Here is a 26049-nt window from a genome sequence, read left to right as displayed (position 1 = left end):
AATAATAATAAAGTGAAGTGTCAGCACTGTCCTAGTGCCTGTTGATATAGATAACAACCTTGATTGTATATATAATACAATACATATAATGACAACCTCGATTATAGTCTGCAAGTGAAATCCTGATCGCAATGAAATCAATGACAAAACCTTCAGTGGAGCTAAGATTTGACTATGGGCCCTAATCTGTTTCAAGAAGCAGATGGCAAAACTCCCATTGACTCCAATGAAAGCCCGATCAGCCCCTGTAGGAACTCTATCACTAGCTCTAGTTGGATGTTGCACATAGTAGGTTTTATTCCTGTCTATTGTTTTAATGCTTGGCTAACCCGGCAAACCCCTTGCAAGGGAGGCATCCCTTTGAAGTGTCCCAGTGGACTTCAATGGAAAGAGTCACATGAGCAAAAATTTGCAGTATCAAGCCCTAACTGTGGTGCACTTCAGTTCTGCATCAGAGAATACTTTATCTTGAAAGTCCAGTGTACTAGGTCTGCAACACAATGACATATTGATACTGCCAGGCTATGCTAATAGCCAGAGCAATTGGTCAGTAAAGAAAAAAATTGGCAAGTGGCACAAAACTGTTGGCTCTTCAATGTACAGCAATGTCCCATGCCTATCCATCAACTTGCCTAGATTTAACATTTTGCTGCAAATAGAATTCTTTTTCTCTTTAAGAAAAATAAAAATTCATAACCTCTATTTTAATGGAAATATTAAATTAGCTTTTGCTATATCAAAAAAACCGGTACACCTGGCTGTCCATCAAAACAATGCATTTAAGTCACAGATGTTGTTGTGTGGCTCAAAATCATACCAATTAAAATAACTGTCCAAAACACAATGTTTCTTTAATTCAAAAATTTACACAAATTTACAAATCAAAATACCACCACACAGAATAGCAAAAGGAAGAAGATATGTTCAGCATCATTTTACTCTATTATAACAATACTTAACCATGGTTAAATTTGACATAGTATTGCAAGATGGTGAATCAAGAAATAATGATAGAGTAAAGACAGGCATAGAATATCATTAATCCCTTTGTTCCTACCCAATACAGTATTTAGCTTCTAGATGGAAAAACAAAAAAACAAACACACAAAGAAACCTACTGGTATAAAAACAACTTTCTTGCGTTGCTACAAGTAGCTCACATGAGCTATATTTTCATTAAAGTTCTGGAACAAGATATAGAGATTGACATAATAAAACATGACCTCATTCATTAAAATTAATAAATAGAAACCTGCCATAATATTATATTGAAGTTTGTTTTTTCTACTGCATCTCTCCCTCTTGATCTATATCTATATTTTCATAAGATTTTTCAGATGCCTATTTCTAAGCAGACAATTTAAGCTATTCAAGGGGATTTATTTTCCTTCCTTTTTATTTTATTCTTCAAAATATTTTCACTAGCAACCTGAAAACATCTTTCACAACTGGTTTCCTAAATACCATTCTTGTCCTCCAAAAGCTAGTTTTTAAGTCCCAGCAGTGAGTATTGCACTGTGCATTGTACAATAAAAATACCAATATCAACAACAGTAGAGCTAAATCTGGTGGCTCCTAAAGGCAGGAGGCAAATTTGTTTTTCACCCTGAGAACATCTTAATTTTGATTTACAGCAGCTGCAAAGGTTTAACTCCTTGAGATACAAATAAAAAGGGTGTTAAAGCATTAAATGATGCAGTTGTGTTGCGCCAGGACAATCATTGTGCTGATGGATACAGCATAAACCTTTAACTCATGATACTATCTGATAAAAGTACTAAAGTGGAAATTAAGGACAAAAGGCCAGATTGTGATACAGCAGCATAAAGCTCTATATCTATACTACACAGAGACAATCATGTCAGGGCTTCTGATTACAACACATTTGGTCACCAACGTGATTACAAACATGGGACGGGCTCTAGTGTCTACCAAAGTGAAGGGAATTCTTTCCATTGACTTCAATGGATGCTGGATTGGTACTCTGGTTCCCCCATATACTGTAATATAGACTTAGCTGTAAATACGTTTTTATTCATGCTAAATCCTTGATTAGACCAGGTTTGTAATTAGGTTGAGGGACAACTATGTTGTAAGCAGGTTCCTTAACATGGATGTAGCATAAATGTTGACAAGACTTGTCTATGAAGCAATTCTATTGAAGATGGAATACTCTGATGAAAGTGAGTTCAGAAAGGGCATCTACCTTAGGATTTTTTTAAGTTTGGGTCACAGCTTTCATTTGATTTTAAAGAAAAAAATATTCTTTAGAGTTGATCTGAAAAGATTTGTAGCTGCCAATGAGCGAGTTCAGTATTTCTTTTGTAATAATTGACGTAAGCTTCACTAAAGCAGGGCAGGGCATGGCCTTAAGTTTTTGCACTGCTTTAGGAGTTCATAGTGTCAACTATAGGAGAGCACACATGGAACTTTGAACTTTGGTGTTTCTAGGTAAGTGCCTGATCCTTCAAACACTTACCTCCCCTGTAAACCCACTGTATGTCTTATTACGGCAAGTAAGCTCATTGATTTCATGGCAGTAATCTCTGTCCCTGGTAGTGCTGCAGGATTGGCCCTAACAGACTTAGACCTACAATCTCTGTCCAAAATTATTTTTAGCTTCTAGGTATCTTGTCTTAAAACAAGTTTAATTTTTAAGTCTACATGTATTTCCTATTAATGATTTAGGATTTTATACCATTTTTATAAGCTTCTCAGTTCACCCATAAGGAGATACAAATGTCATCTAAGAGGCCGGAGTGACTCCTTCAGACATTTCACTCTGCTTTGTACATAAGCGTTTAGGATTTTATTAAGGACCCAATCCTGTGTACCCTCAAGTACAATACAGTGGGATGTCTGGGTGCAAGACAAATGCAAGACTGAGACCTGAGTCTATTATATATCCAATAATTTTGAAATGGTTACTCCAGTCTACTGCGTGTGTCTGTATATATATTTATGTCCACTTGGATTGCTGAACACAATACAGGTACCTAAGCCATGGTCAAGTGTCCTAAAATAGATTTGTATTAATTGTCTATCTGGACAGAAGTTCAAACTAACATTGATCACATTACCCATTTCAGCTAATTGGATTGTGTTTGGCACCGGGGTGGGAACTTTTTCACCTTTTTTCCCTCTCATTTTCTACTGTAGGGACTGCCATGTTGACCCTCCCCAACCAGTTTCTCCCCCCTAGGCCTCATGTTACAGTACTTGTGATTATTTCCTGCTGAGTTGCATGCTGCCAGCCCCTCTGGGGCTTAGATACGCACCATATTCCTTTCCACGACAGCGATTTGAAAAAGACTCTGAGGCAACCTGTACAAAGGACCAAGAGACATATCTGAAATCTGAAGCTGTGCAGCTCAGCAAGAAAAAGCAAACTTGCCTCATCAAACACTACAATGTATCACAATCTCATTAACTTGTCTATCGCTTGGTCAATACTTTACAGCTTTTGTCCTCCAAACCCGTTGCTATTTACAATATATAAAATATATGTACAGGGTTAAACGTGTATGTATATCATACATAAACATGTTGTAAGTTCTAATTAAGCAAAGCACTTAAGTGTGTGCATAAGTCCTACTGAGGTCAACTTCCTTTATCCCATTTTAAGCATGTGGATAAGTACTTTGTTGAATTAGGGCCATAGCTTGTACCTTATTTTAACAGTGAAGGCCACGGTAGCTCCTAGTAGTCAAATATATAAAATGGCATATGTTCTCAATGGCAAAGCCCACCACTGATTTCACTGAGAGTACAAGGGGGCCCTAAATTCCCAGTCCTGCTGGCTTTAACTTACATGGGTAGTCATTACTCACACAGTGATATCAATGGGACTACTATCCTGCATAGCATTTGCAGAGTCAGGCCACACATTTGTGAAAATTCTTACAGGACATATGTCATAGCCACTTTTCTAAATTTAATCCCTCGGTAATTTTTTTTTAAACTATCAAAGTGATTAGGTTGTATTAAGGACCTGTCAGTTGTCCCATTTAATTTTTTTGAAATAAAAACCTCAAATTATATTGTTCAATGTCAAAATAGTAAACTTCTACGCTATTTTGCACTCCACACTTTCTTCAAAATTTGGCAACAAACAAACAAACAAAATAGTCTCTGGAGAAGTATTGTTTTGCCAAGCTTTAATCCAGGGTACAGTTTTATGGCTGGGTTTTAAACCCTGAAAATAAGGGATTTTAATAGGAATGCGGTCACAAGTACAACTAATGGCTTGCACATATCTGTATGATTTAGTGTGGTATGCATTTTCATTGCTTCCTTGATGTAAAAATGCTGCTTCCATAGTTACAAAATGATGGCATTGCAGAAGCTGAATTGTTTTCTACTAATTCTATTTTTAATACACCTAATTGATTCCAGTAAGAGGCAGAATGATGCTGATTATTTTTATTTGCTACAAGCTTGTAGTTGGATGTTTTACTAATTATTGATATTTTTGAGTTCATACTCTGCATTTTGTAGGATTTTTACCAAAATTAAAGTGTTCTTAAAAGGTTCTATCAACCTATTTCCTTAAAATGTTTAAATCAATCTATTTAAAAATAAACAGAAAGCCAGCTCATGGCAAGCACTCTGCTATTACTTGATTGCCCTTTACAAAAATAATACATCCCATTTAGGCAAACCTGTTCTTGTTGTAAATATCAGTAAAGAGTGAGATCTAATTTTAGCCACTAAATTGCATTCCGCCTTTAGGCTGACATCTAAAATGACAATCTTCAATTTTATAAATTAAAAACACTCCTCAAGAACCTATTGCAGAATCTGAGGTAAAAATCACTCTGCACAGACCTTTTATTGCCTGAAAAAATACTTAGCTTTCATAATTAAAAACTAAACAGGGCACATAATTACAATTTATTTTTGTCTTTTATGTACACATATAAAAAGGATAAATAGTATATATACTGTAATACTGCATTACATGTATGTTTATGTGTACTCTAGGCCCAGAAAAATCATTGTGTACATAAACCAAAGGATAAATAAGTGCCAATATAAGACAGAGAATTTTTTAGTGTAAACAATGCCAAAGGCTTGTAATAGGCCTTAGGGCTGACATAACAAAAACATATATTGCCTTTCACGCTCCATACCATTTGATTTTAATAGTATTGTATTCACAAATGCAATTTCAGAAGTTATGAGTTAATAAGCATTCTTCACATACAACAAAAACAGGCTGTGGACACTAAGGATTTTCTGTAGCTTTTACAAGGCCCTTGATGAAGATGTATTGATCCACATGTTAATTCTTTCTAGAAGCAATCCAAGGGATCCATCTAATGTTACTCTTAAAGTCACATTGTTAACCACTTTCCAAACCTACTTATATGCAAATTCATGGCCAATTTCAGTTCTAATTTTGGAGTCAAATTAGAATGTCATGATTGTCAATACTGTCTGCCATAGTTCACAGAGATATTGGTGCCACTACTTTGACAACAACGTGAGTGACAGGCAAAAGAAGAGTGTTTCAAAACATGAATCCTTTCATTGCACTCACAGTTTCTCGTTATTTGTCCTTTGAAACCTACTTGTGTAATTCTGATGCATCATCATGGAGAATCCAAGGTGTAATTGTATTAAAAAATCACCAACCATATTTAGCTGTGCTATATGAATACTCAATGTATTTTCTTTAAGCATGCTTTTCAGAATTTTAAAAAATATATCTGAATTATAACAAGAATATTTTCTGGCAAGTAGGTTCACTGGTACCACAAAAATTACTGTATTTCACTAAAGTACTGATGAAATGAGGACTTGGTGGCTTACTGTCTTGCTAGGACAGGCTGAGGTCTCTAGAAAACACACACACAGTTGCTCAAACTCCCAGATTTACAAATTTTTTCCTCCCGCCATCCAAATATATAATTAAACCAATTTCACAAAGAACTTACTATCAGTTTGTTCTAACTTTTTTCTGTTAACTTACAGGTGAAGTCTCTTTCCCTGCCCGCCTCTCTCTGTGTTCCCACTGTACCCACAATTACACTCAGTCACCATGATGTGAAGTCTGATGAGTTCCTGGCCACAGGCTGTCAAACGATTGTCTTCAGCTCTTCCTGTCTTCTCAAGCTTTGATGAAAAAATATCAACATCTCTGTGTGAGCTAGCCACAGAACCACAATCTCTCTTACCATCAAGACATTGCTTAGTTAAAATGGAATGCTACTCCCACTTTCCCTAGGTTCTGGTCCCAGTCAAATCTCTTGTTCTCTAATCAAGATGAGGGCCACGTTCGTCATTATCCTCAGAGTAAGCTGTAACACGCACTCACGCTTGTTCAAGTTCCAGTGCAATCTCAGGTCTTCATGATGCAATGATTTTCCCAAAGGAAACTGGGGTGTGAAGTATGGGATACTGTCAAACAATTATGGACGATGAAACCTGAAACATTAAAATCAAATAAAAAGTTATAAGTGTTATTGTTTCATCAGATGATGGCATTGAGCCTGGTTCTGATTTCACACCTATTTATTTCCATTGACTTAACAGAGCTGTTCCTGATTTTCACTGATGTAAATGAGATCCAAACTAGATCAATTGTGTCTCATGTTTGAAACAACTGATTGGGAATCAGAAAAGCTTAGCATCTCTGAAAAACAGGTCACTACTTTTAAGTCTGCTTCCTTATCTGTAAAAGGGGGATAACAATACTTAAACATCTTTGCATGTTGCTTTGAGATCTTAGGATGAAAGATACTTTGCACTTGCACAATATTATCTTCTCATTAGTTCAGTCAGTTATGCCAGATAAAGCATTAGAAGAGCACCAGGACCTGGTAATATAACCTATCATCAAGGATATGAATTTCTGTTTAAATAGTTTCAAAATGTATACACACGCATGGAAAATATAAAAATACTATATTGAGAATAATTCATCCAGTGCAGGCAAAATATTAAATTTTGGGTAGATATGATTATATGTTTTCTTCTGATATAGAGGGATATTTCAAGGCAAGAGAAAACAAGCTACACTCTACTGCAATATAATATAATTCATAGTTATATATAGGGTCACTTTTTAAAGTATGGGCACAATGGGTTTATCTGCAAAACCCAGTATTTGCATGTTAAGCAGGTGGATAACTAGCTGATGTTATACTGATTTGCAAAGGCAGATGTGTGATTTTAGTATTTATATTAATTAGAATGGTGTCTAATGACTGCAGAGGTTGAATGATGAAACTCATGTGAGGGTGAGACTTTTTAAAAATAACACATAGCACTGTATAAATATACACTGTGTTGTCTTCCCAAATCTGAGTGTTTACAAATTGGTAAATTATTCTGTTAATAAAATACTGTACATTTAGGAATTCATTTTCTTAGGTGTACATCTAAAATGACCTAATTAGTGTAATTACACAAGGAATCAGGCTACATTATCATGACTAAAAGGAAGGCTTTGGCCATTATACTTTGTAGACAAATAAATGTCAAAGCTTTTCTCTTTATTGTGTATCCAAAGCTCAGTGTTAAATCTGGGTAAGGCAAAAGAACTGTAAAAACAGATTAACCTATAGAAAGTAGCTCCTTTGTCTTCTCATCCTACCACTGAATTTATGAGCAAATCTGTTCTGACTAGCTGCAGGCTGCAACTCACTTTTAATTTTTTATTTCTTAAATAGTTCTTTTTTCTTTTAAATGAATAATTCATTCTGTGCCGCAGAGTCACTTGCCCACGATACTATTAGACCTAAGCCTACTTTTGCTTTTTCAGTCCAATGTTATTAGTGACCTACATGAGTTACATTCCTTTTAACAACAGGGCCTTGAGGAGATTGAAGCTCTTTCCTTTCTCCCAGAATTGCAATCCTACAACATCTGTGCTTGATTCTGCTCTTAACCGCAATGGTTTTTCTCTAGTGTTACTCCACTGACTTCAGTGTAATTACTCCTTCCTCTCACAGGCCAATCAGAGAGAACAGAGGGAACTGATGGGCAGGATCCCCTGGGAGGCTAATATGAGGGGGAAAGGAGTCCAGGAGAGCTGCCTGTATTTCAAAGAAGCCTTATTGAGGGTGCAGGAACAAACCATCCCGATGTGCAGAAAGAATAGCGAATATGGCAGGCGACCAGCTTGACTTAACGATGAAATCTGTGAGCTTAAACTCAAAAAGGAAGCTTACAAGAAGTGGAAACTTGGACAGATGACTTGGGAGGAGAATAAAAATATTGTTCAAGCATACAGGGATGTAATCAGGAAGGCCAAAGCAAAACTGGAGTTGCAGCTAGCAAGGGATGTGAAGGGTAACAAGAAGGGTTTCTACAGGTACGTTAGCAACAACAAGGTGGTCAGGGAACGTGTGGGACCCTTACTGAATGGGGGAGGCAATCTAGTGACAGATGATGAGGAAAAAGCTGAAGTACTCAATGCTTTTTTTGCCTCGTTCTGCACAGACAAGGTCAGCCCCCAAGCTGCTGCACTGGGCAGCACAGTATGGGGAGGAGGTGAGTTGCCCTCAGTGGTGAAAGAACAGGTTAAGGACTATTTAGAAAAGCTGGACATGCACAAGTCCATGGGGCCGGATGCGCTGCATCTGAGGGTGCTGAGGGAGTTGGCTGATGTGATTGCAGAGCCATTGGCCATTATCTTTGAAAACTCGTGGTGCTTGGGGGAGGTCCCAGACGATTGAAAAAAAGGCAAATATAGTGCCCATCTTTAATAAAGGGAAGGAGGAGAATTTAGAGAACTACAGACTCACCTCAGTCCCCAGAAAAATCATGAAGCAGGTCTTCTAGGAATCCACCTTCCTCTCCTCCAAGTGCTTCAAAATGATCAGGAACAATCAGCATGGATTGACCAAGGGTAAGTCATGCCTGACCAACCTGATTGCCTTCTATGATGAGATAACTGGCTCTGTGAATATGGGGAATGCAGTGGACGTGATATACCTTGACTTTAGCAAAGCTTTTGACATGGTCTCCCACAGTATTCTTGCCAGCAAGTTAAAGAAGTATGTGCTGGATGCATGGACGATAAGTTGGATAGAAACTAGATTGGCTACGTTGTCGGGCTAGATTGTTGGGCTCAACGGGTAGTGATCAACGGCTCGATGTCTAGTTGGCAGCCGGCATTAAGCAGAGTGCCCCAGGGGTCAGTGCTGGGGCCGATTTTGTTTAATATCTTCATTAATGATCTGGACAATGGGATAGATTGCACCCTCAGCAAGTTCGCGGATGACACTGAGCTGTGGGGAGAGATAGATACGCTGGAGGGTAGGGATAGGGTCCAGAGTGACCTAGATAAATTGGAGGATTGGGCCAAAAGAAATCTGATTAGGTTCAACAAGGACAAGTGCAGAGTCCTGCACTTAGCATGGAAGAATCCCATGCACTTCCACAGGCTGGGAACTGACTGGCTAAGTGGCAGTTCTGCAGAAAAGGATCTGGGGATTACAGGGGACAAGAAGCTGGATATGAGTCAACAGTATGCCCTTGTTGCGAAGAAGGTTAACGGCATACTGGGCTGCATTAGTAGGAGCACTGCCAGCAGATCGAGGGCAGTGATTATTCCTCTCTATTCGGCATTGGTGAGGCCACATCTGGAGTATTGCATCCAGTTTTGGCCCCCCCACTACAGAAAGGATGTGGACAAATTGGAAAGAGTCCAGTGGAGAGCAACGAAAATGATTAGGGGGCTGGGGCACATGACTTATGCAGAGAGGCTGAGGGAACTTGGCTTATTTAGTCTGAGAAGAGTGAGTGGGGATTTGATGGCTGCTTTCAACTACCTGACAGGGGGTTCCAAAGAGGATGGAGCTCGGCTGTTCTCAGTGGCGGGAGATGACAGAACAAGGAGCAGTGGTCTTGAGCTGCAGTGGGGGATGTCTAGGTTGGATATTAGGAAACACTAAGAGGGTGGTGAAGCACTGGAATGGGTTATCTAGGGAGGTGGTGGAATCTCCATCCTTAGAGGTTTTTAAGGCCTGGCTTGACAAAGCCCTGGCTGGGATGATTTAGTTGGGGTTGGTCCTGCTTTGAGCAAGGTGTTGGACTAGATGACCTCCTGAGGTCTCTTCCAACCCTAACATTCTATGATTCTAACAGGGAGGGGACACTTTGGGGCCGAGTCTTCCTCAGGTAGTAGCTCCTTGAGGACCACCTGGACTCACTGGTTACGTGCACGATGGATAGGATTGGCATCCCTGTTTCAAGCCCCTCCCCTAAATACCTTTCTCACTGAGTTGCTGCAGTATTGGATCGCTTCAGACCTCTGGGCCCAGCTTCTGAGAATCCTACTGCAATCTGTGTCCATCAACTACTGTTTTCAGTGTTGGTGAGAAATGCTTCCAAGTTCCTCTTTGGTGTCTCTTGTACAAATATGTGTTAATTTCGCCATATAATTTGTAATGATGTAATCAAGGAGTTAAATTTCAATTGTATCAGTTCATAGCACAGAATAGTCTCTTGCAATTTACTTTATATTGCACTTTTCTAAACCTGTATTTTTACATATCCTAAAGACTAACGAATACAAGGAATACAAGACACAGGGAGCCAAATGGAGATACACGAGTTATGCACTTGGCCTAGTGATCTGTATCCATATTCGTTATGGGCATTTTCTAATAGTCTAAGCAAAACACTGGGTTCTAATCCCTAACTGTATGTATGGTTATAATCCTTGGCTCAGTTTTTCCATTTGTAAAAATGACAATGTTTCCTTACCTGCTTTATGCGGTGTTATGAGAATCAATTAGTTCATGTTTATAAACTGCATTGAAGTGCTAGGTGTTGTTATAATTACATTAAAAACCTTATTTTAAAAGATGATTAAAAGTTGTAAAGTCAAGCACTCAAAAATTAGGAAATGCCAGAATTAAAGTTGATCATTTAGACCAATTCAGCCTCACTGTGAGTATGCATTCTGATACAGTCTAGCTCAGGGGTCTCAAACTCAAATCACCAGGAGGGCCACATGAGGACTCGTAGTTGGCTCGAGAGCCGCATCACCCCCTCCCAGCTGCCCCCGCACACCACCCCCACCCCTGGGGTGCAGCAGGGGGCTCAGAGCAGGGAGTTGGGGTGCAGGAGGGGTGTGGGGTGTGGCAGAGGGCTCAGGGCAGGGAGTTGGGGGGAGGGGTGCAGGAGGGGTCGGGTTCTCGCCTGGTGCCGCTTACCTTGAGCGGCTTTGGGGTGGCAGGGGCGCCTGCCTGCCTGTCCTGACCTTGGCCCTGTGCTGCTTCGCTCCGGGAAGCGGTGGGCACCCTGTCCCTGCGGCCCCGGGCGGAGGGGGAGCAGATAACTCCGTGAGCTGTTCTTGTCTGCGGGTACCTCCCTCGAAGCTCCCATTGGCTGCGCTTCCCCGTTCCCGGCCAATGGGAGCTTCAGGGGAGGTAACCACAGGCAAAAAACATCTCACGGAGTTCTCCTCTCCCCCTTCCGCCCTGGTCATAGGGAAGCGGTGCCCACCGTTTCCCGGAGCAGTGTGGGGCCCTCAGCACCACGGGGTTGGCAAATCCACGGGCCAGATCCAAAGCCCAGAGGGGCTGGATCCAGCCCGGGGCCATAGTTTTCCCACCCCTGGCCTGGAGGTAGGCTGGGGACACGGCACGCTGGGGAGGGGCCGCGGGGAGCTTGGCGGGTCTCAGGAAAGAACTCCGCGTGTTTGAGACCCCTGGTCTAGCTACAGGATCACACACAATCACGGAGTGGTGGCAGCAATAGCAGTGGGAGGAAGGGACCCAGTTATGGATCAATTTTTGTGTGTGTTTTATCTGAAGGTTCAGTTTTTATAGAACCATAGAAATGTATGGCTGGAAGGGACCTCGAGAGATCATCTAGTCCACAACCTCTCTTGATAACCTATTCCAGTACTAAGCTATCCTTCTAGTTAGAACATTTTCCTAATATCTAACCAAAATCTCCCTTGCTGCAGATTAGGGGAGCATGGTGTATGCAATGGTGAATGCAGGGTTTAATTTGTGGTAGGGCTTGCCAGGGCTGAGCCCCAGCACCTCTCGGCCTGGCAGTTCATAGCCCTAGCACCTGTAGGCTCACTGCATCTGTTATGAATGTAAAAAAATTGCTTGAGCCCCTGCATCTTTTTCATTACAAATCAAGCACTGGTTGAATGATTTTAGCAGCAAGCTCTACTGAGCATAATGCAGACTGCTAAATGCAATCTTCAGAAGCTTAGAATTTGGATAAATCAGAACAGCTTTTCATGGGGACAGCAAAAAAGCATACACCTGACCTCTGGAATAACCCTCTGTCAAATTTCAAAATCCTGCTGCAAATCATAGAGACATTAGAGCTCCTCAAAAAACTGTAAGAAAAAATAATTATAATGGGAATTGTTAGGGGACCTAAATAAAGGATACCACTTTCTCTATAATGATCTATTTGATAATTATATAGTGGTTTTAAAAATATCAGGGCCTTGTTTATTATTAATACAATAACACTATATTGAGTAATCCTTATGGAGTTGTAGTAGCTTGAGTGCAAAATTGGTTTACACTGTTAGTACCTTCTGATCCCTAATTTAAAATCCACACTAAAACTCCTATTAGCTTCACATTTGTTTTGTTTGATCTGTAACCAGCAAACTATTTTTAGACCAAATTTAAGGTTATTTAGACATGCCCTTTTAAAGATATGGGATTTAAGAAAGACAGGTATTAATCATAGTTCGAAAATTCTTTTAGTTTTTATTTTGCCACATCCTAGCTGCAAGATAACGTATCCTGAATACTTCAAACGAGGCTTATTTGAAATATCTTGGTGAGATCTACGGCACAGGTCCAAACAGAGATGCATATTAAAATGTTATTTGTGTCAAATTAGGTATGTTAGAATGGAATGTCTGAATCTGGCAAATTTCCTAAAGATTGCTAGGAGCTCTGGCAATTGTTAGGAAGTTCTCCAGAATGGGAATGGACTTTGTGAAGTTTGCTAGACTGCTAGCTTGGTTCCAGTGTCCCAAAGCACCCACTAACACATACTTTCATATGCAGTGGTTCTATGGAAGCAGGCCTCTCCTCCCACACATGCAGACTGTGAATTTCATCTGGGACATGCTGAATCCAATAAAATGTATGAAAGGATTATTTTTCAGATTTCATAAGCAATCTGTTCCATTTAAAATCTGTTCAATTCTGGTTACCCTCATTGCCATATCAATTATGTGGTTTCAGTGATCACATCAGCAACACTGGGAAATCCCACCAGTCAAGGAATTAATTACAGCATAACTCTAGAGGACTTGGGAAAGGCAGAGACTAATACATTCACCTCTCATTGGCTTTATGCCAAAAGGTACTTTTACTCACCTTGTAAACTGTCGACTTTCCTCATGTACTTCCATTTCTGTGCTTTTAAATTCATTCAGTTCTTTCCGTATTGCTGCCTAATTAAAAACATGCACAAACAACAGAAAGGTGAACATCCAATAAAAATACATTAACAGAACAAATTCCAACTCCTATGAGGTGCAAAATACCCTCATCTCTGTTGTTTTCCATTTACTTTTCACTTAAATCCTTTCATTTAATCCATCACTCTTGCACACTTCTGATCCCAAGAACACATTGGCTCTTTCAATTATGGTTATTTGAAGCAGTAAAACCATTTTTAGGAAAGCCATAAGAAAATATCTGGGGCCAGAAAATCCCTCCTCCAAAATATGGCATTTGCAACAAAAGAAGCAGGGAAAGGGAATTTGTCACCCTCAACAGCCACCTGCTTAGTATGCATCTGCAAAGAGATTATCACAGCATACAGCCCTGGAGGGGAGGATGAGTCATACTTCATGCATAGCAATTGCATAAACTGCAAGATTCCTATAGCTCCCGACTGGAGACAAGATTTTAGGAATGCTATATGAATGCCACTTTTCAAATGGAAATTAGTCACTCTGTTTGATCAATTTTATGTAACATTATGTGAGGTGTTTGGACATTCCAGGGCCCTGTTTTCAGCTGGTAGATACTAAAGAACAGCAAAAATTCAGCACACTTTAAAATGTCAGTCCTTAATGCCTATGAAAAAGAATGGTAATCAATTTAATTCACTATGTAATTCATATAATTTCTTAAATGGCCACTCTACACACACAGGTATTGCTACAAATGCTTTTGGTCCAAATCTATAAACATTTTAAAACCACTGCTTTCAGACCCCGCTGTTCAGTGAAAGGTTTGTTCTGTCTTTCTTCTTTCTGTATGTCAAATACAAGTAATACCATTTGAGTAATCCTTTAAAAAAGCAGCTCATTAAAGAGCAATGTCTTTCAAAGCAGGACAGAATTCCAGTGTGGTAAGTTTACACTGTGTCATCAGAATGCCATCTCCTAAATGATAAATTTCACATTCCAGCAGGGGACTGTCCTGCTTAACACCAATGATACACTAGCACAAGGCTGCTGAAATAGTAAGGAAAGAGACAGCTCAGATATTGCATCCTTCCTTGTTTTTAAGCATATGCCATACTGATTGACAAGATATCAGAGTCCTGAATCCACAGAACTGGTATAGTGCAAGCTTCATAGATTCATAGAATATTAGGGTTGGAAGAGACCTCAGGAGGTCATCTAGTCCAACCCCCTGCTCAAAGCAGGACCAACACCAACTAAATCATCCCAGCCAAGGCTTTGTCAAGCCAGGCCTTAAAAACCTCTAAGGATGGAGATTCCATCACCTCCCTAATGAAATAGTTCCAGTGCTTCACCACCCTCCTAGTGAAATAGTTTTTCCTAATATCCAACCTAGACCTCCCCCACTGCAACTTGAGACCATTACTCCTCGTTCTGTCATCTGCCACCATTGAGAACAGCTGAGCTTCATCTTCTTTGGAACCCCCCTTCAGGTAGCCGAAGGCTGCTATCAGATCCCCCCTCACTCTTCTCTTCTGCAGACTAAATAACCCAAGTTCCCTCAGCCTCTCATAGATTAGGGCTGGAAGAGACCTCAGGAGACCTCTTTTCCACTGATGTGCTTCAACTGGACCTAGAGGAACTACTTCTACGGAAAAGAGGTAATGGAGTCTTCAGATTCACTGGACCCTTTGCCCCTCTGCTGAGACTGAAAACATGGAGACCAATTTGTGCCAACTGTGCTGTGGAAACCTGTTCATTACAAAATGTATTGAGCCTAAAAATGTATTTCAGGTGGGTAATAATGTATGCAGTGTTGTTGGTCCCAGGGTATCAGAGAGACAAGGCGGGTGAGGTAATCTCTTTTATTGGTCCCTGTCTCTCAGGTGGTGAATAATGACTTTCAGCCACTATTAGCCAGACCTGAGCATGTGACCTACAACTGAAAAAAATTCCACTGCTATCATGAACAATCAAGCCCTTCTTGTATCATTTCTAAATGTGGCACTCTGATCTGCTGTGACTTGAGGCCTCATCTACACTGATTTGACCTATCAGCGCTAGCTACCAGTGTAGTTTGCTTGGTGCAACTCCCAACGCAGATGGATAAAGCTGCTATTTGCACCAGGACTGCTCACCTCAGTTTCCTGCAAGGTGCTGAGTGCTCTAAGCTCCTGAAGACTTCATGGGGAATAGAGAATGTTCAGCACCTGAAGCCCAGGGCCCTGAGCCCCGCCACCCGGGAAGAAGCTGAAGCCTGAGCAATGCAGCTTGGCATGGGCCCCTATGGCATGGGGCCCCAGGCAATTGCCCTGCTTGCTACCTACTAATGCAGGTCCTGGCTTTTATATGCGGAAAACCAGTTGTTGTGGCACAGGTGGGCCGTGGAGTTTTTAATCGCATGTTGGGGGGGGGAGGCTCAGAAAGAAAAAGGTTGAGAACCTCTGCCTTACTTGGTATTACAGCATCTTGAATTTTCTCCACAATTTAGTCCAGAAACGGTGGTTGGTAAACCACCCATTTCTAGTAGAGAAATCCTGCAGGTATCTTTCAGGGGGAGTGGTGGTCAAAGAGGGGAATGGGACAGCTGACTAGATTTTTCTGATATGCCCTATTGATTTGACTTAAAAAAAAAAAAGAAAAGTAATTCCTTCCAGAAAGGCAGAGGAACAACCAGCTTAACAGAATTGCACCCAAATAGTGTGTTGTACTGTGTAAGGTACAAACTTCCTGAAGAAAACAGTGCTCTTCACAGCATGATCAACAGTAACAGGAATGGCCAGCTCTTTCCTTGTGGGCTAATGTCATAACTGGATCCTGAACTTTACAGCCATTTCACAACAAAAATCTGAGGATTCAAGCCAGCTTCTCTTGCCTCTCTTCCCACCCCTACATTCACCTCTCTCAACTTGCCCCCTTCTTTTGTACAGGTTAGAGATATCCAATAATGTGAAGCACCCGGGATTCCTTCAGATCTGAGCATGGCATGGAAACACCATGGCTGAGGATCTCCTAAGGAGACTTAAGGCCAAATGTCTTTGGTGACTCTACTTGATCTTTCAGAGGCCTTTAAGACAGTTGATTATGAGGGGCTGCTGAAGTAACTGCAGGCTGGCAAGAGTAGATGGGATCACGTGATAATTCATCCACTCATTCCTTTCAGAGGAATAGTGACAGGAGATGGTGTTGGGTAACTGGTCCTCTCTTTCAACTGTGAAGTCTTGCAGGGCTCAGTTCTTACTGTGTTCTTACTCAGTTCTTACTGTTCAACCATTATAAAACCACGAGGGGAGATCATGAGGAAATACGGGCTACAGTGAATTCAATGTACTGGTGACTTTCTGCTCTAGAGCCCCTTTTCATCAGACTCAGATGTACCAGTCTACATGTTCTCCCAAAATCTGGCATAGATGGGGCCTGAACAAAAGCCAGTTGACCTAAATTCAATTCTGAAAATAGTGATAATGCTGGTTGAAAATATTGTGAGGATCTGGCAAGGTATATGACTGCTTCCTCCTTTGAGAGTGTCCATCGGCCTGTTGTGAAAGCAGAAGGTAATATCAGGATTTAAAGTTAGTGACACCATTGCACATAGATGCTCAGATGGCACCAGTGGGCACAGCCATCTTTTCTTCCCCATTTGGGGCTGGCATGGACAGCCCTTTCTTCTCTGATGCAGACACTGCTACAGCCACTCAGGTCTTTGTTCCCGCCTGGCTACAACAGTGTAACTCACTGAACTTGGAGCGAACTGCTAAAGTCACTTGGAAGCTAAGACTAGTAGCTGCCACTGCCTTTTGAGTGGGAGCTGGTTCCTTATGCTCTGCCCTCTGAAGTTATCTGCAGCCACAAAGAATGAAAACACGTTGTTCTCAGACTTGAATCCATTTTTTAGCAAAGTAAGCCTGAAATATTTTATGACTTTTCACCAAAAAGCATGACTTTTCTTCTGAATTATTTTACCTAATTTTTAAAACTCTACTTATAAGTAAAAAAGAAACCTGGTAGCTTCTCTCACTGTTTAAAGTTCTCTCTACTACCGAGTTAATCTCACCGCTCTGTTAAATTGCAGGGTAAAGACATAGGATTTTGACGCTGAAGGCTGAGTTTATTCCCCAATGGTGCATGAATGCAGTTGGTCACCTGACAAATGTAGTGATGGTGTATTCATGTGGCCAAACATTTTACAGTAATGGGAGAGCCTGTTATATTTCACTGTAACTGGTTTTAAAAGCAGCACTTAAGGGCCAGCATGTAGGCCTCTAACTGCAGAAACATTGGTTGAATTCCAAGGACTGCAACTAAAAGCTCACAGCAGTGATGTAACTGGCCTAGGAGGGATTTTAAAAGTGTGAGAGATTCATCTCTGAACTGCCACAACTGAGCTGGTAAGTACAATTTTAATAGGCATCTGAGTGGGTTCTGCTATGTGTGGGGAATGCATGGTACCCTGTCAATGTCACTGCCTCAAGAAGATGTCATTAATGATACTAGTGTGGAGGGACTGAAAATAAGACCAGAGAAATATTTTGGAAGTTATAGAATTCAATCTCTATTTGTCTCTTGCCTTGTCTGCAGGCGTTAACCTTGCCCAGGGCTTGTCTGCTCGGCGATCATAATCTGGGGAATCTGTTACCTCCACGTACTCATTGAAACGTAGGATTCTTCTTGCCTGCAGTTCAGCCACTGTAGGTCTCAGACTGAGCTGTGAACAGGAGGTGGAAAAGAGTAAATTGAATAAGCCAAAATAAAACCTCGGGTATGACGTAACCTCAAGAGAACATTAATGGTATTTCTAATCAGGGTCACTTTCAGGTGTCTAAAAAAAGGCACCATCTAGGGAACATCAAACAGGAACTAGAAAGCAGTGCAACCTAGTTTCTTAGAGTATAAAATTAATCTTTGTCAGACAGGCCACAAAGAATCTTGACAGATCGTCTCTAAAACATTAATTTTTACTTTGCTACACTGGTGCTATTTACCCTCTTAGACAATGCTAGTATTTACATTAATACCTACAATCATCTGTTTTTCACTACAAAAAGAGAACATGTTTTTGACGGGTTTCTCTAACTAAAAAGAATTTGTGAATCAGAGAGTCTATCTTTATTATGATATTGAACCAAATGATCTGAGTCACCCCAATCAAGGTACACATTAACTAATGTGAACTAATGATTGTCACAGTAAACAAAATTCTGCCATTGCACATATATTTTTGAAAGTGTAGGGAAATTGTATGTCATACTACGGGGCTTCCTCATCTCAAAAAGGATAGAGCAGAACTGGAAAGGATACAGAGAAGAACAATGAGAATGATCAAGGGTCTGGAAAAAAATGCTCATATGGAGAGAGACTAAAAAAGCTAGGAATGTTTACCTTAGAAAAGAGACCCATAAGAGGGGACATGATACAAAATATATAAAATAACAAATAGAATAGAGAAGGTAAATTGGGAACTTCTGTTCTCCCTCTCTTGTAACCCAAGCACACGGGGATATTCCATGAAATTAAAAGGTTAAAATTCAAAACCGATAAAAAGAAATACTTTCACACAGGTTTCAGAGTAACAGCCGTGTTAGTCTGTATTTGCAAAAAGAAAAGGAGTACTTGTGGCACCTTAGAGACTAACCAATTTATTTGAGCATAAGTATTTGTGAGCTACAGAAGTGAGCTGTAGCTCACGAAAGCTTATGCTCAAATAAATTGGTTAGTCTCTAAGGTGCCACAAGTACTCCTTTTCTACTTTCACACAGAATGTTTGATTAAACTGTGGAACTCATTGCCAGGAAGTCACTGAGGCCAAGAACTAAACAAGATTTGAAAAGGGATTGGATAGTTGTATGGATAGCAAGAATATCCAACATTATTGCAATTAACTCAATTTTGGAAGGGATATTAAACCTTCTGCTTCAGGGGGTTTAATCTGTAACTGTTAGGGACCAGGATGAGCTCAGGTTAGGGGGCAGACAATCTCACATCTGTCTACTATGGGATTCTTACACCTTCCTCTGAAACATCTGGTGCTGGTCACTGTCAGAGACAGGATATGAAACTAAGTGGACCTTGGGTCTGATCTAGTATGACAATTCCTGTATTCCCAAAATCCAGTTGATATCACTGGGTTTGCATTGGTTTAATGGAGAGCAGAATATAGCCCTAATCTGCAATAACATGCACGTTTACAAGCAATTTAGACACAATTAGAAAAACAGTAATTTTTTATGTGCTTGTTGCTTCAGGATCACGTATATATAATTAATAATATATATGTACACACACATCAAATATGTGCATTATATATATATGTAAAATTATTTTTTAAGGTTTTAAACTTCTCATTATTCAGAAAAAAGAGACATCCATGAGATTAACAGGACGATCACAATCCAAAAAAGTAACACAATTTAACAATTGACTTGGGCACAATGATAAATATTTTGTATACTGTGGTTCTCTCTTGTACTAGACTAGGAAAGACAAGCAAAAAGTTATACATTACCTGTTGAGAGAGCCTTGCATTGCAATGTTTTACATGGTACTACCCACTTTGCTCTTGATGATCAATTTTAGTGATTTAGATATACTCGATGGATCAGGACTGTGCTGTTGTCCCACTAAGAGCTCTGAGAGACACTGTGCATCACTGAGGCACTGTGGGTGGGATTTTCAGAAACCTTCAGTGTTGGCTTATGTCTGCTACCACTGAAGTGAGTGGGAGATTTACCATTGACTCGAATGGGAACAGAGTTAGGCCAACCCTGAACAGGAGAATGCAGTATGTGCTCCCATCTGTGATGGGCAAGCTCTACTGGCTTGTGTATCGGATAGTGGTGGAGGGCTCTTCAGGGCCTCACACCTCTTCCAGCACCCTCCTTTTCCAAAAGAGGCAAGTACCTACACCTGGGGTTGCATGGGCGTGTGTGCGCACACTCGGGAAAGCTCCTGGTACTCACACCCCCTCCTTACACACACATGCAAAGGCTAATCACAATCGGGCCCTACATTTCCTTCAAAGATGGCAGTTCTGCCCTGTAAAAATGCTAGGGAAAATTGGACAGACTGGATTTATACCAAGGATGACTTTGGCCCATTCTATCTTTTACACAGGGTTTACCTTTTGGGAAAATGGAGCTGGGAAAGGGAATTTTGTCAGTATGTCTGAATATACTTTAGAATAATATAAAGAAAAATTCTCATCCTTTATTATACATACAAGTATACTACACATAAAACATTTTATCACCTTTCTGCTGAGTCTGCGTTTTAATTCCCTCCTGGCTTCCTGTTCTTCTTCTTCATTCTTCTCTGTTTTTGGAAGAGAGAAATAAAGGGGATGAGAAAGGGGCTATAACTGTATATGGTATATTTCTCCTGGCAGTAAGTTTCAGGCCTTAGAATATTGGCTCATGCATACTCATATTTCTGAGCTATCCTATTTTTGTGTGTGTGTTCTCATTGCCTTTCTCTGTCCTCTCCAATTCCCAACTCTGTAGCCTTCTGTAGCTATCACCCTGTGCCTGGAATATAGCAGAGAGGCTACCGTCATTTCCACTCTGTGAAATAACAAACAAGGAGTTGCACAGCTGCTTCACCTACCTGCCAAGAGACTAAGATCATCATTGCCTTTATTCCCAAGGTCCCCTTTACCTTAGTTTAGAATCAGAGTTTAATTGTGTTTACTAGGGCAGAGAAAATAATTTGCAGTGAATAACCTACCTGATGAACCTAACCTCTTTTTTTTGCTCCCAGAATATCCATGAGCAGAAAGCAAATTCCTCAAATTTGTTTGTTAGTGGAAATTAGACAGTGAACTGCTTTGTTGTTGTTGTTTTTTGTTAGATTCCATGGATTGATCATTAATAGTTCTCAGTGAGCATCTGATTTTCATAATTTGAGCTGTCTTGGTTAATTGTGATTAGTCAGACCAATCACTATTTATTATTTCTGTTCCTTGGTCAGATGAGGCAAATAATTTCATACGCAACTTTAAAATTTCTGCAGATATTTGTGCATGTAACTGAAATTTGCTTTCCAGAAACTTTTGTGTCAGTGAAAACTGATTGCCTGAATGTCTGTGGAAAGCAAATTAAAAAGGGGTACAAACATGGGTGAAATAAATTATTTTAAACTGATGAATGTTTGCAGAAAATTATTTGTATCATTTGCCCAGCTCTGTTGCTTATGTCTGAGTGTATCTTTACTGTGGATGAAATATTCCAATCAGAGATGTTGGCTGAACTGCAAAGCTCAGATCTGGATCCACATTTCCCCAAGGTCATGAGTTTGGATTGAGGGTTTTGGTTCAGGACCAACTCTAGTTCTAAAGGAGTTTATCTGTCCACTGCGGTTGTGACCAAACTGCGTTAGAAGAAGGTGAGAGCACAGTTTTGAACACTTGTTCAGTATGATTTGCCCTCATCCATAATAAATGGCCAAACTGTGTGAACATACAGTGTTTCCAAAACGAAGTTTGAATCTCGCGTAGGCGTTAGGCTTATGGTTGTTCAACAGGTACACCTGTTGTAAATGTTTTCACAGAGGGTGACCTGGGTATCACTGAAGACAGAACATCATTCAGGACTTGTAAATTTCCTTTGATAAAGCATGAGATGCAGAGAAAGAAACAAACAACAAAAAACAGCATCAGACGAAAATCAACACCAGCATTGCTCCTCAAGAAGATTTTGCCACCAAACTTCAAGCTTCAAGCGAGATAAAATCTTGCAAAGACTGCCAAGGCTAGGTTAACTCTATGATTGAAATTACATGTATTGAGATATGGAAGTGAATATTCTTCATATGACTTCTTTAAGTAGTCTAACTAAAGCTCTCTTTCCTTTACTGTATTTCACAGAGTTTAACAAGATCACTTACCTTTACTCATTTATTAGCTGTTTTAGTATATTTATGATGACTCACGTGGAAATGACTTACTTTTAAACAAACTTCCCTTTGTAATCAATAACCACAATATCTAAGGCAACTAAACAGGATCTATTAAATTAGGGATTAAGTCACTTGGTTTTAGCTCATTTAGAGAAGACTGTCCCTACAGGAACTGGATCTCCCGGGTGTAATCTCTGTTGCAAGCTCTTCATGAGGGAAGAGAGAGCCCAGAGGAGATTGTAAGTGAACACACACGTTGTACTGTTGCCTGTTTTTGTTATTTTCTTTCTAGAATTAGTTATTATTCATAACTTTGAATTCTCTTGCTTGTCTAAATCACTGTATGTCCTAAAGCATGGTAAGAACCTCCATATGAGAAATACTGGGATTATGTCTCTGAATTTATATCACAAGGAACCATTACTAATCATTTAGTCTACCGGATCTATGTTTCTCTAGACCATAATTCTTTTAAATTTGGGGATACAATTACTTGGCAATAGGCACAGGATGTGCTGGCCTTTAAAGGGGGTCAGAGCTCAGCTGCCCTCTGTGCCACCAAGGTGAAGGGAATAAATTCTGGGGTCACGTGGTTGAAGATTGTAACTCAGAGCTAGGCCTCTTGCAAAGCTTGAGTTAAGGGAGAAGGCTAGAGATGAGAAAAGAGCAGAGAGTTTCTCCTTAGCAACCAGGCCTGGGAGTGTGCACCTTGAAGGGAGCAGGCTAGGAAGGCTGGAAGTAGGACTGGCTAGAAAGAATTCCATTTTGTGAATAATTTTGAGATTGGGATATTTGTTTTTGTTTTGTATCTGAGTGAAAATGAGACCTTTTGAATTCTTTTGTGAAAAATTATTAACAAGAGAGAGACTGCCCCCACTAGTAACAGCCCAGTGGTTAGCGATGTGGGAGACCCAGGTTTGAGCCCCTACACAGCCTGATTTGGAGCAAGGACATGAATGTGGGTCTCCCACATGCCAGAGGAGTGCTGTAATCACTTGGCTATTGGGTGTGTGTGTTTGTCTGTTTCTCTCTCTCCCCCGACCCTTGTTCCTTCACCTGAAAGTTCATCCCAGACCGAAGAAATCTTCGCACTGAAATTTTAGTGGAAACTGAGACATTTCCACAAGAACATTTTGGTTTTGATGAATCCAAAGAAATGTTTAGTTGAAAAATTCCTGAACAGCTCTAGCTGGAAGCCACTCTGTTGAAGGAAAGCTCCAGCAGAAGGGAATAGAGAGCCTTCTTTATACCCACACAGAGGGTGTAAGGAACGAGGCCTGCATTGAGTAGATGAGCTCCATCAGGAGACCCTACAGTCAGGAGAAAGGACATGGCTTATATGTTGAACTTATGTTGAACTGTTTTGTTCGGAGAAATAAAACTCAAGCCCTAAAGAAAAAGGACTGAAATCCTGTGGCTACGTAGAGTTCTTTGATACACTGGCTGAGGAGCTGGCTCACTGACTTAAGGCACTCAGCACTGTAACTCACGCATAAAACACCCTTTTCACACTGTAACAGGGTGGATTGCCCCTTCAGGGCTGGAGGGCTATGGCTAGTCAGCCCTGATTACAGCATGATCCCCATCTTGGAGAGATTAGGGATTCCAGGTGGTTTGCCCTATAAAGAGCAGCAATGGGCTGCTCTGCAATGAAGGGGAGAAGCTCAGGAAGCTGTGGAGTCTGCAAAAGCTTCTGTGAGGAAGACCCTCAGACTGTGGGAGTTGATCATGGTAGGGACCCCTGGGAAAGATCTAGTCCATGCAGAAGAGACAATGCAAAGGCCCCAAGCAGGAAAGGCTGGGAGGTGGAAGAGAAACCTTGTGTTGTGTGGGATTATGAACGGACTTTGTTTGGGATTTTAAATTTTATTTAGAGTTCATTTTATATTAATAAACCCAGACTCCAAGAAGGGATATTTTTGACCAAGAAAATGCCTGGGTGAAATTTTATTTGAACAGTCCAAGAGGGAAAAACTGAGACAGGCTGCCTGTAGTAAGATCCTAGACCACAAGAGGATGCACAGGAGATAGTTGGCCAAGAAGACCAAACATTGTTTTAGCGTAATTCCTACATAAATACTGTCCTTAAAACAGTTCTCAGCAATAGAATAATGTTTTTGTTTTCCGTAATTGGCCATACAGGGTGAGATTTTGAAAGATGCCTAAGTGATTTAGGAGCATGAGTACCACCAAAATTCAGATGTGCTCCTAACTCACTTAGGCACATTAGAAAATCCCTCCTCAGTGCCAAATTCTGGCTGCAGGTATGAAAGTGGCTGACTTGCCCAAACAGGCATACACATTCATGCTGCAAAAGAAGTGTTCATGGGACCAGTTTGGCTGCTCTCCACCGTAGGAGCAGAAATCATCTGTATGGGGCTGAGAGTTAAATGCACGCACCATGCTCGCAATCTGCAAGCCCTATCCTGGAATGTCCCTCTGCAGCTCCACCTACAGACGACCTGCAGAGTGATCTCCTCTGGTTTGAAGGGCAGCTGGAATTTGACCGGAAAAACTATTCTATGGTTTCCTTCCTCTCCTGGCTGCTGCTTCTGGAACATACATGAAGGCACTGCCCAAGCCAGAATTTGATCCTAGATGAGAGGAATTTTAAATTGATGTCAATTGTGGGATATTTTTGTGTCTCTTTAAATCAGTGACCTTGGAGAAATAAACATCTATGCCACGACTGCGACAGAAAATACTGGCATTTTAGACCCTGGCCTCATTATGGGATTTTTAATTCACCACAGAAAGTCAGGAAGAAAAGAGAGAAATCTTTCCGCATAAGGACTGTTCTGTTTTCAACTATAAAGTAATCCAGGAGCGTAAAACTGAACTTTCCACTAAGTCCCTGTGGGGATTAGCTATGTTTAGATTACTTTGTAGGATTGCTAGGGAAATGAAAAAGACGACAAACAAAGCACTAGGATCCTGGAATGCTGTCAAAAACAAAAAGCAGTTTCTGTTTTCACATTCAAAGATAATCATTAATATTCCCTAACTAGCACCAAAAGCTACATCATGTTTCTAAAAAGCCAGGCTTGGCAAGAGGACAGGCACACGGTCCAAAAAGCCTTGCTATTCTTTACAGCTACAGAAAAACACAATGGCTGTAAACTTGATTCCTTGTGAGAGTTGAAAAAGCTTCCTTGCTGTAATGCAACACCATAATTGATTCAAGGATGCACATCTAAAATGTTTCAAAGTCAGCATGCAAGAAACCAGCCTGTGTTAGAACTCATTCAAGTTACTACTTAACTTTTCATTTTTAATGTGGAAGGGTACAAAAGTCTGGATGCTTATACACACTTATCCAAGGGTCTATGATCTAGAAATCAGGCTAGAATCTCTGTCACAGGATTTCCAGTACTTCCTGGTTTCGCTGAAACTATAAAAATAAAAAAATATCTTTTGACATCATAAATCTTTGCTTTAGCTAGAGGTGCAAAAAACCAAAGTATTAAAAACTTTTTTGAACCTTATGAAAGGTTTGGATTCAACTTAATTTTGGGGCAAACATTTGGATCAATTTGATCTGTGCATCAGCTAATCTATCCCAAATGTATGCTAAAAAATAAATCAAATCACAATTTTTCTCCAGCTGCAGTACTGCTCTGTTTATGGGTAGTTCTAACACTAACACAACCCACCACAGCAGAAAGGAAGCTTTATGAAAGAAATTCTGACTCACTCACAAATCCTGCACACAACAACAATACAGGAATTAAGGGATGTTAACATTTCAGAACTGTCCATAGGAAGTGGGCACAATAAACCCATAAACAATACAT

General features: G+C 40.4%; 1 protein-coding gene across 1 annotated transcript in view; it reads right to left on the bottom strand.

The window, feature by feature from the left end:
* Positions 1-826: 826 nt before the first annotated feature.
* Positions 827-26049, bottom strand: part of PHACTR2 (phosphatase and actin regulator 2) — a 143504-nt gene continuing 118281 nt past the window's right edge. Inside the window, exons 9-12 of the mRNA XM_077813155.1 lie at positions 20613-20674; positions 17934-18071; positions 13326-13402; positions 827-6429 (exon numbers count right to left, since the gene is read on the bottom strand). Of these exons, the coding sequence (XP_077669281.1) occupies positions 6414-6429; positions 13326-13402; positions 17934-18071; positions 20613-20674 (293 nt within the window). The 3' untranslated portion in view covers positions 827-6413. The remainder of the gene's footprint in view (positions 6430-13325; positions 13403-17933; positions 18072-20612; positions 20675-26049) is intronic.

The sequence above is a fragment of the Eretmochelys imbricata genome, chromosome 3 (assembly GCF_965152235.1).
Source record: "Eretmochelys imbricata isolate rEreImb1 chromosome 3, rEreImb1.hap1, whole genome shotgun sequence".
Classification (NCBI taxonomy): Eukaryota; Metazoa; Chordata; order Testudines; family Cheloniidae; genus Eretmochelys; species Eretmochelys imbricata.
Note: the sequence above shows the minus strand (reverse complement) of the source record. Positions and strands in the feature narration are given on the sequence as shown.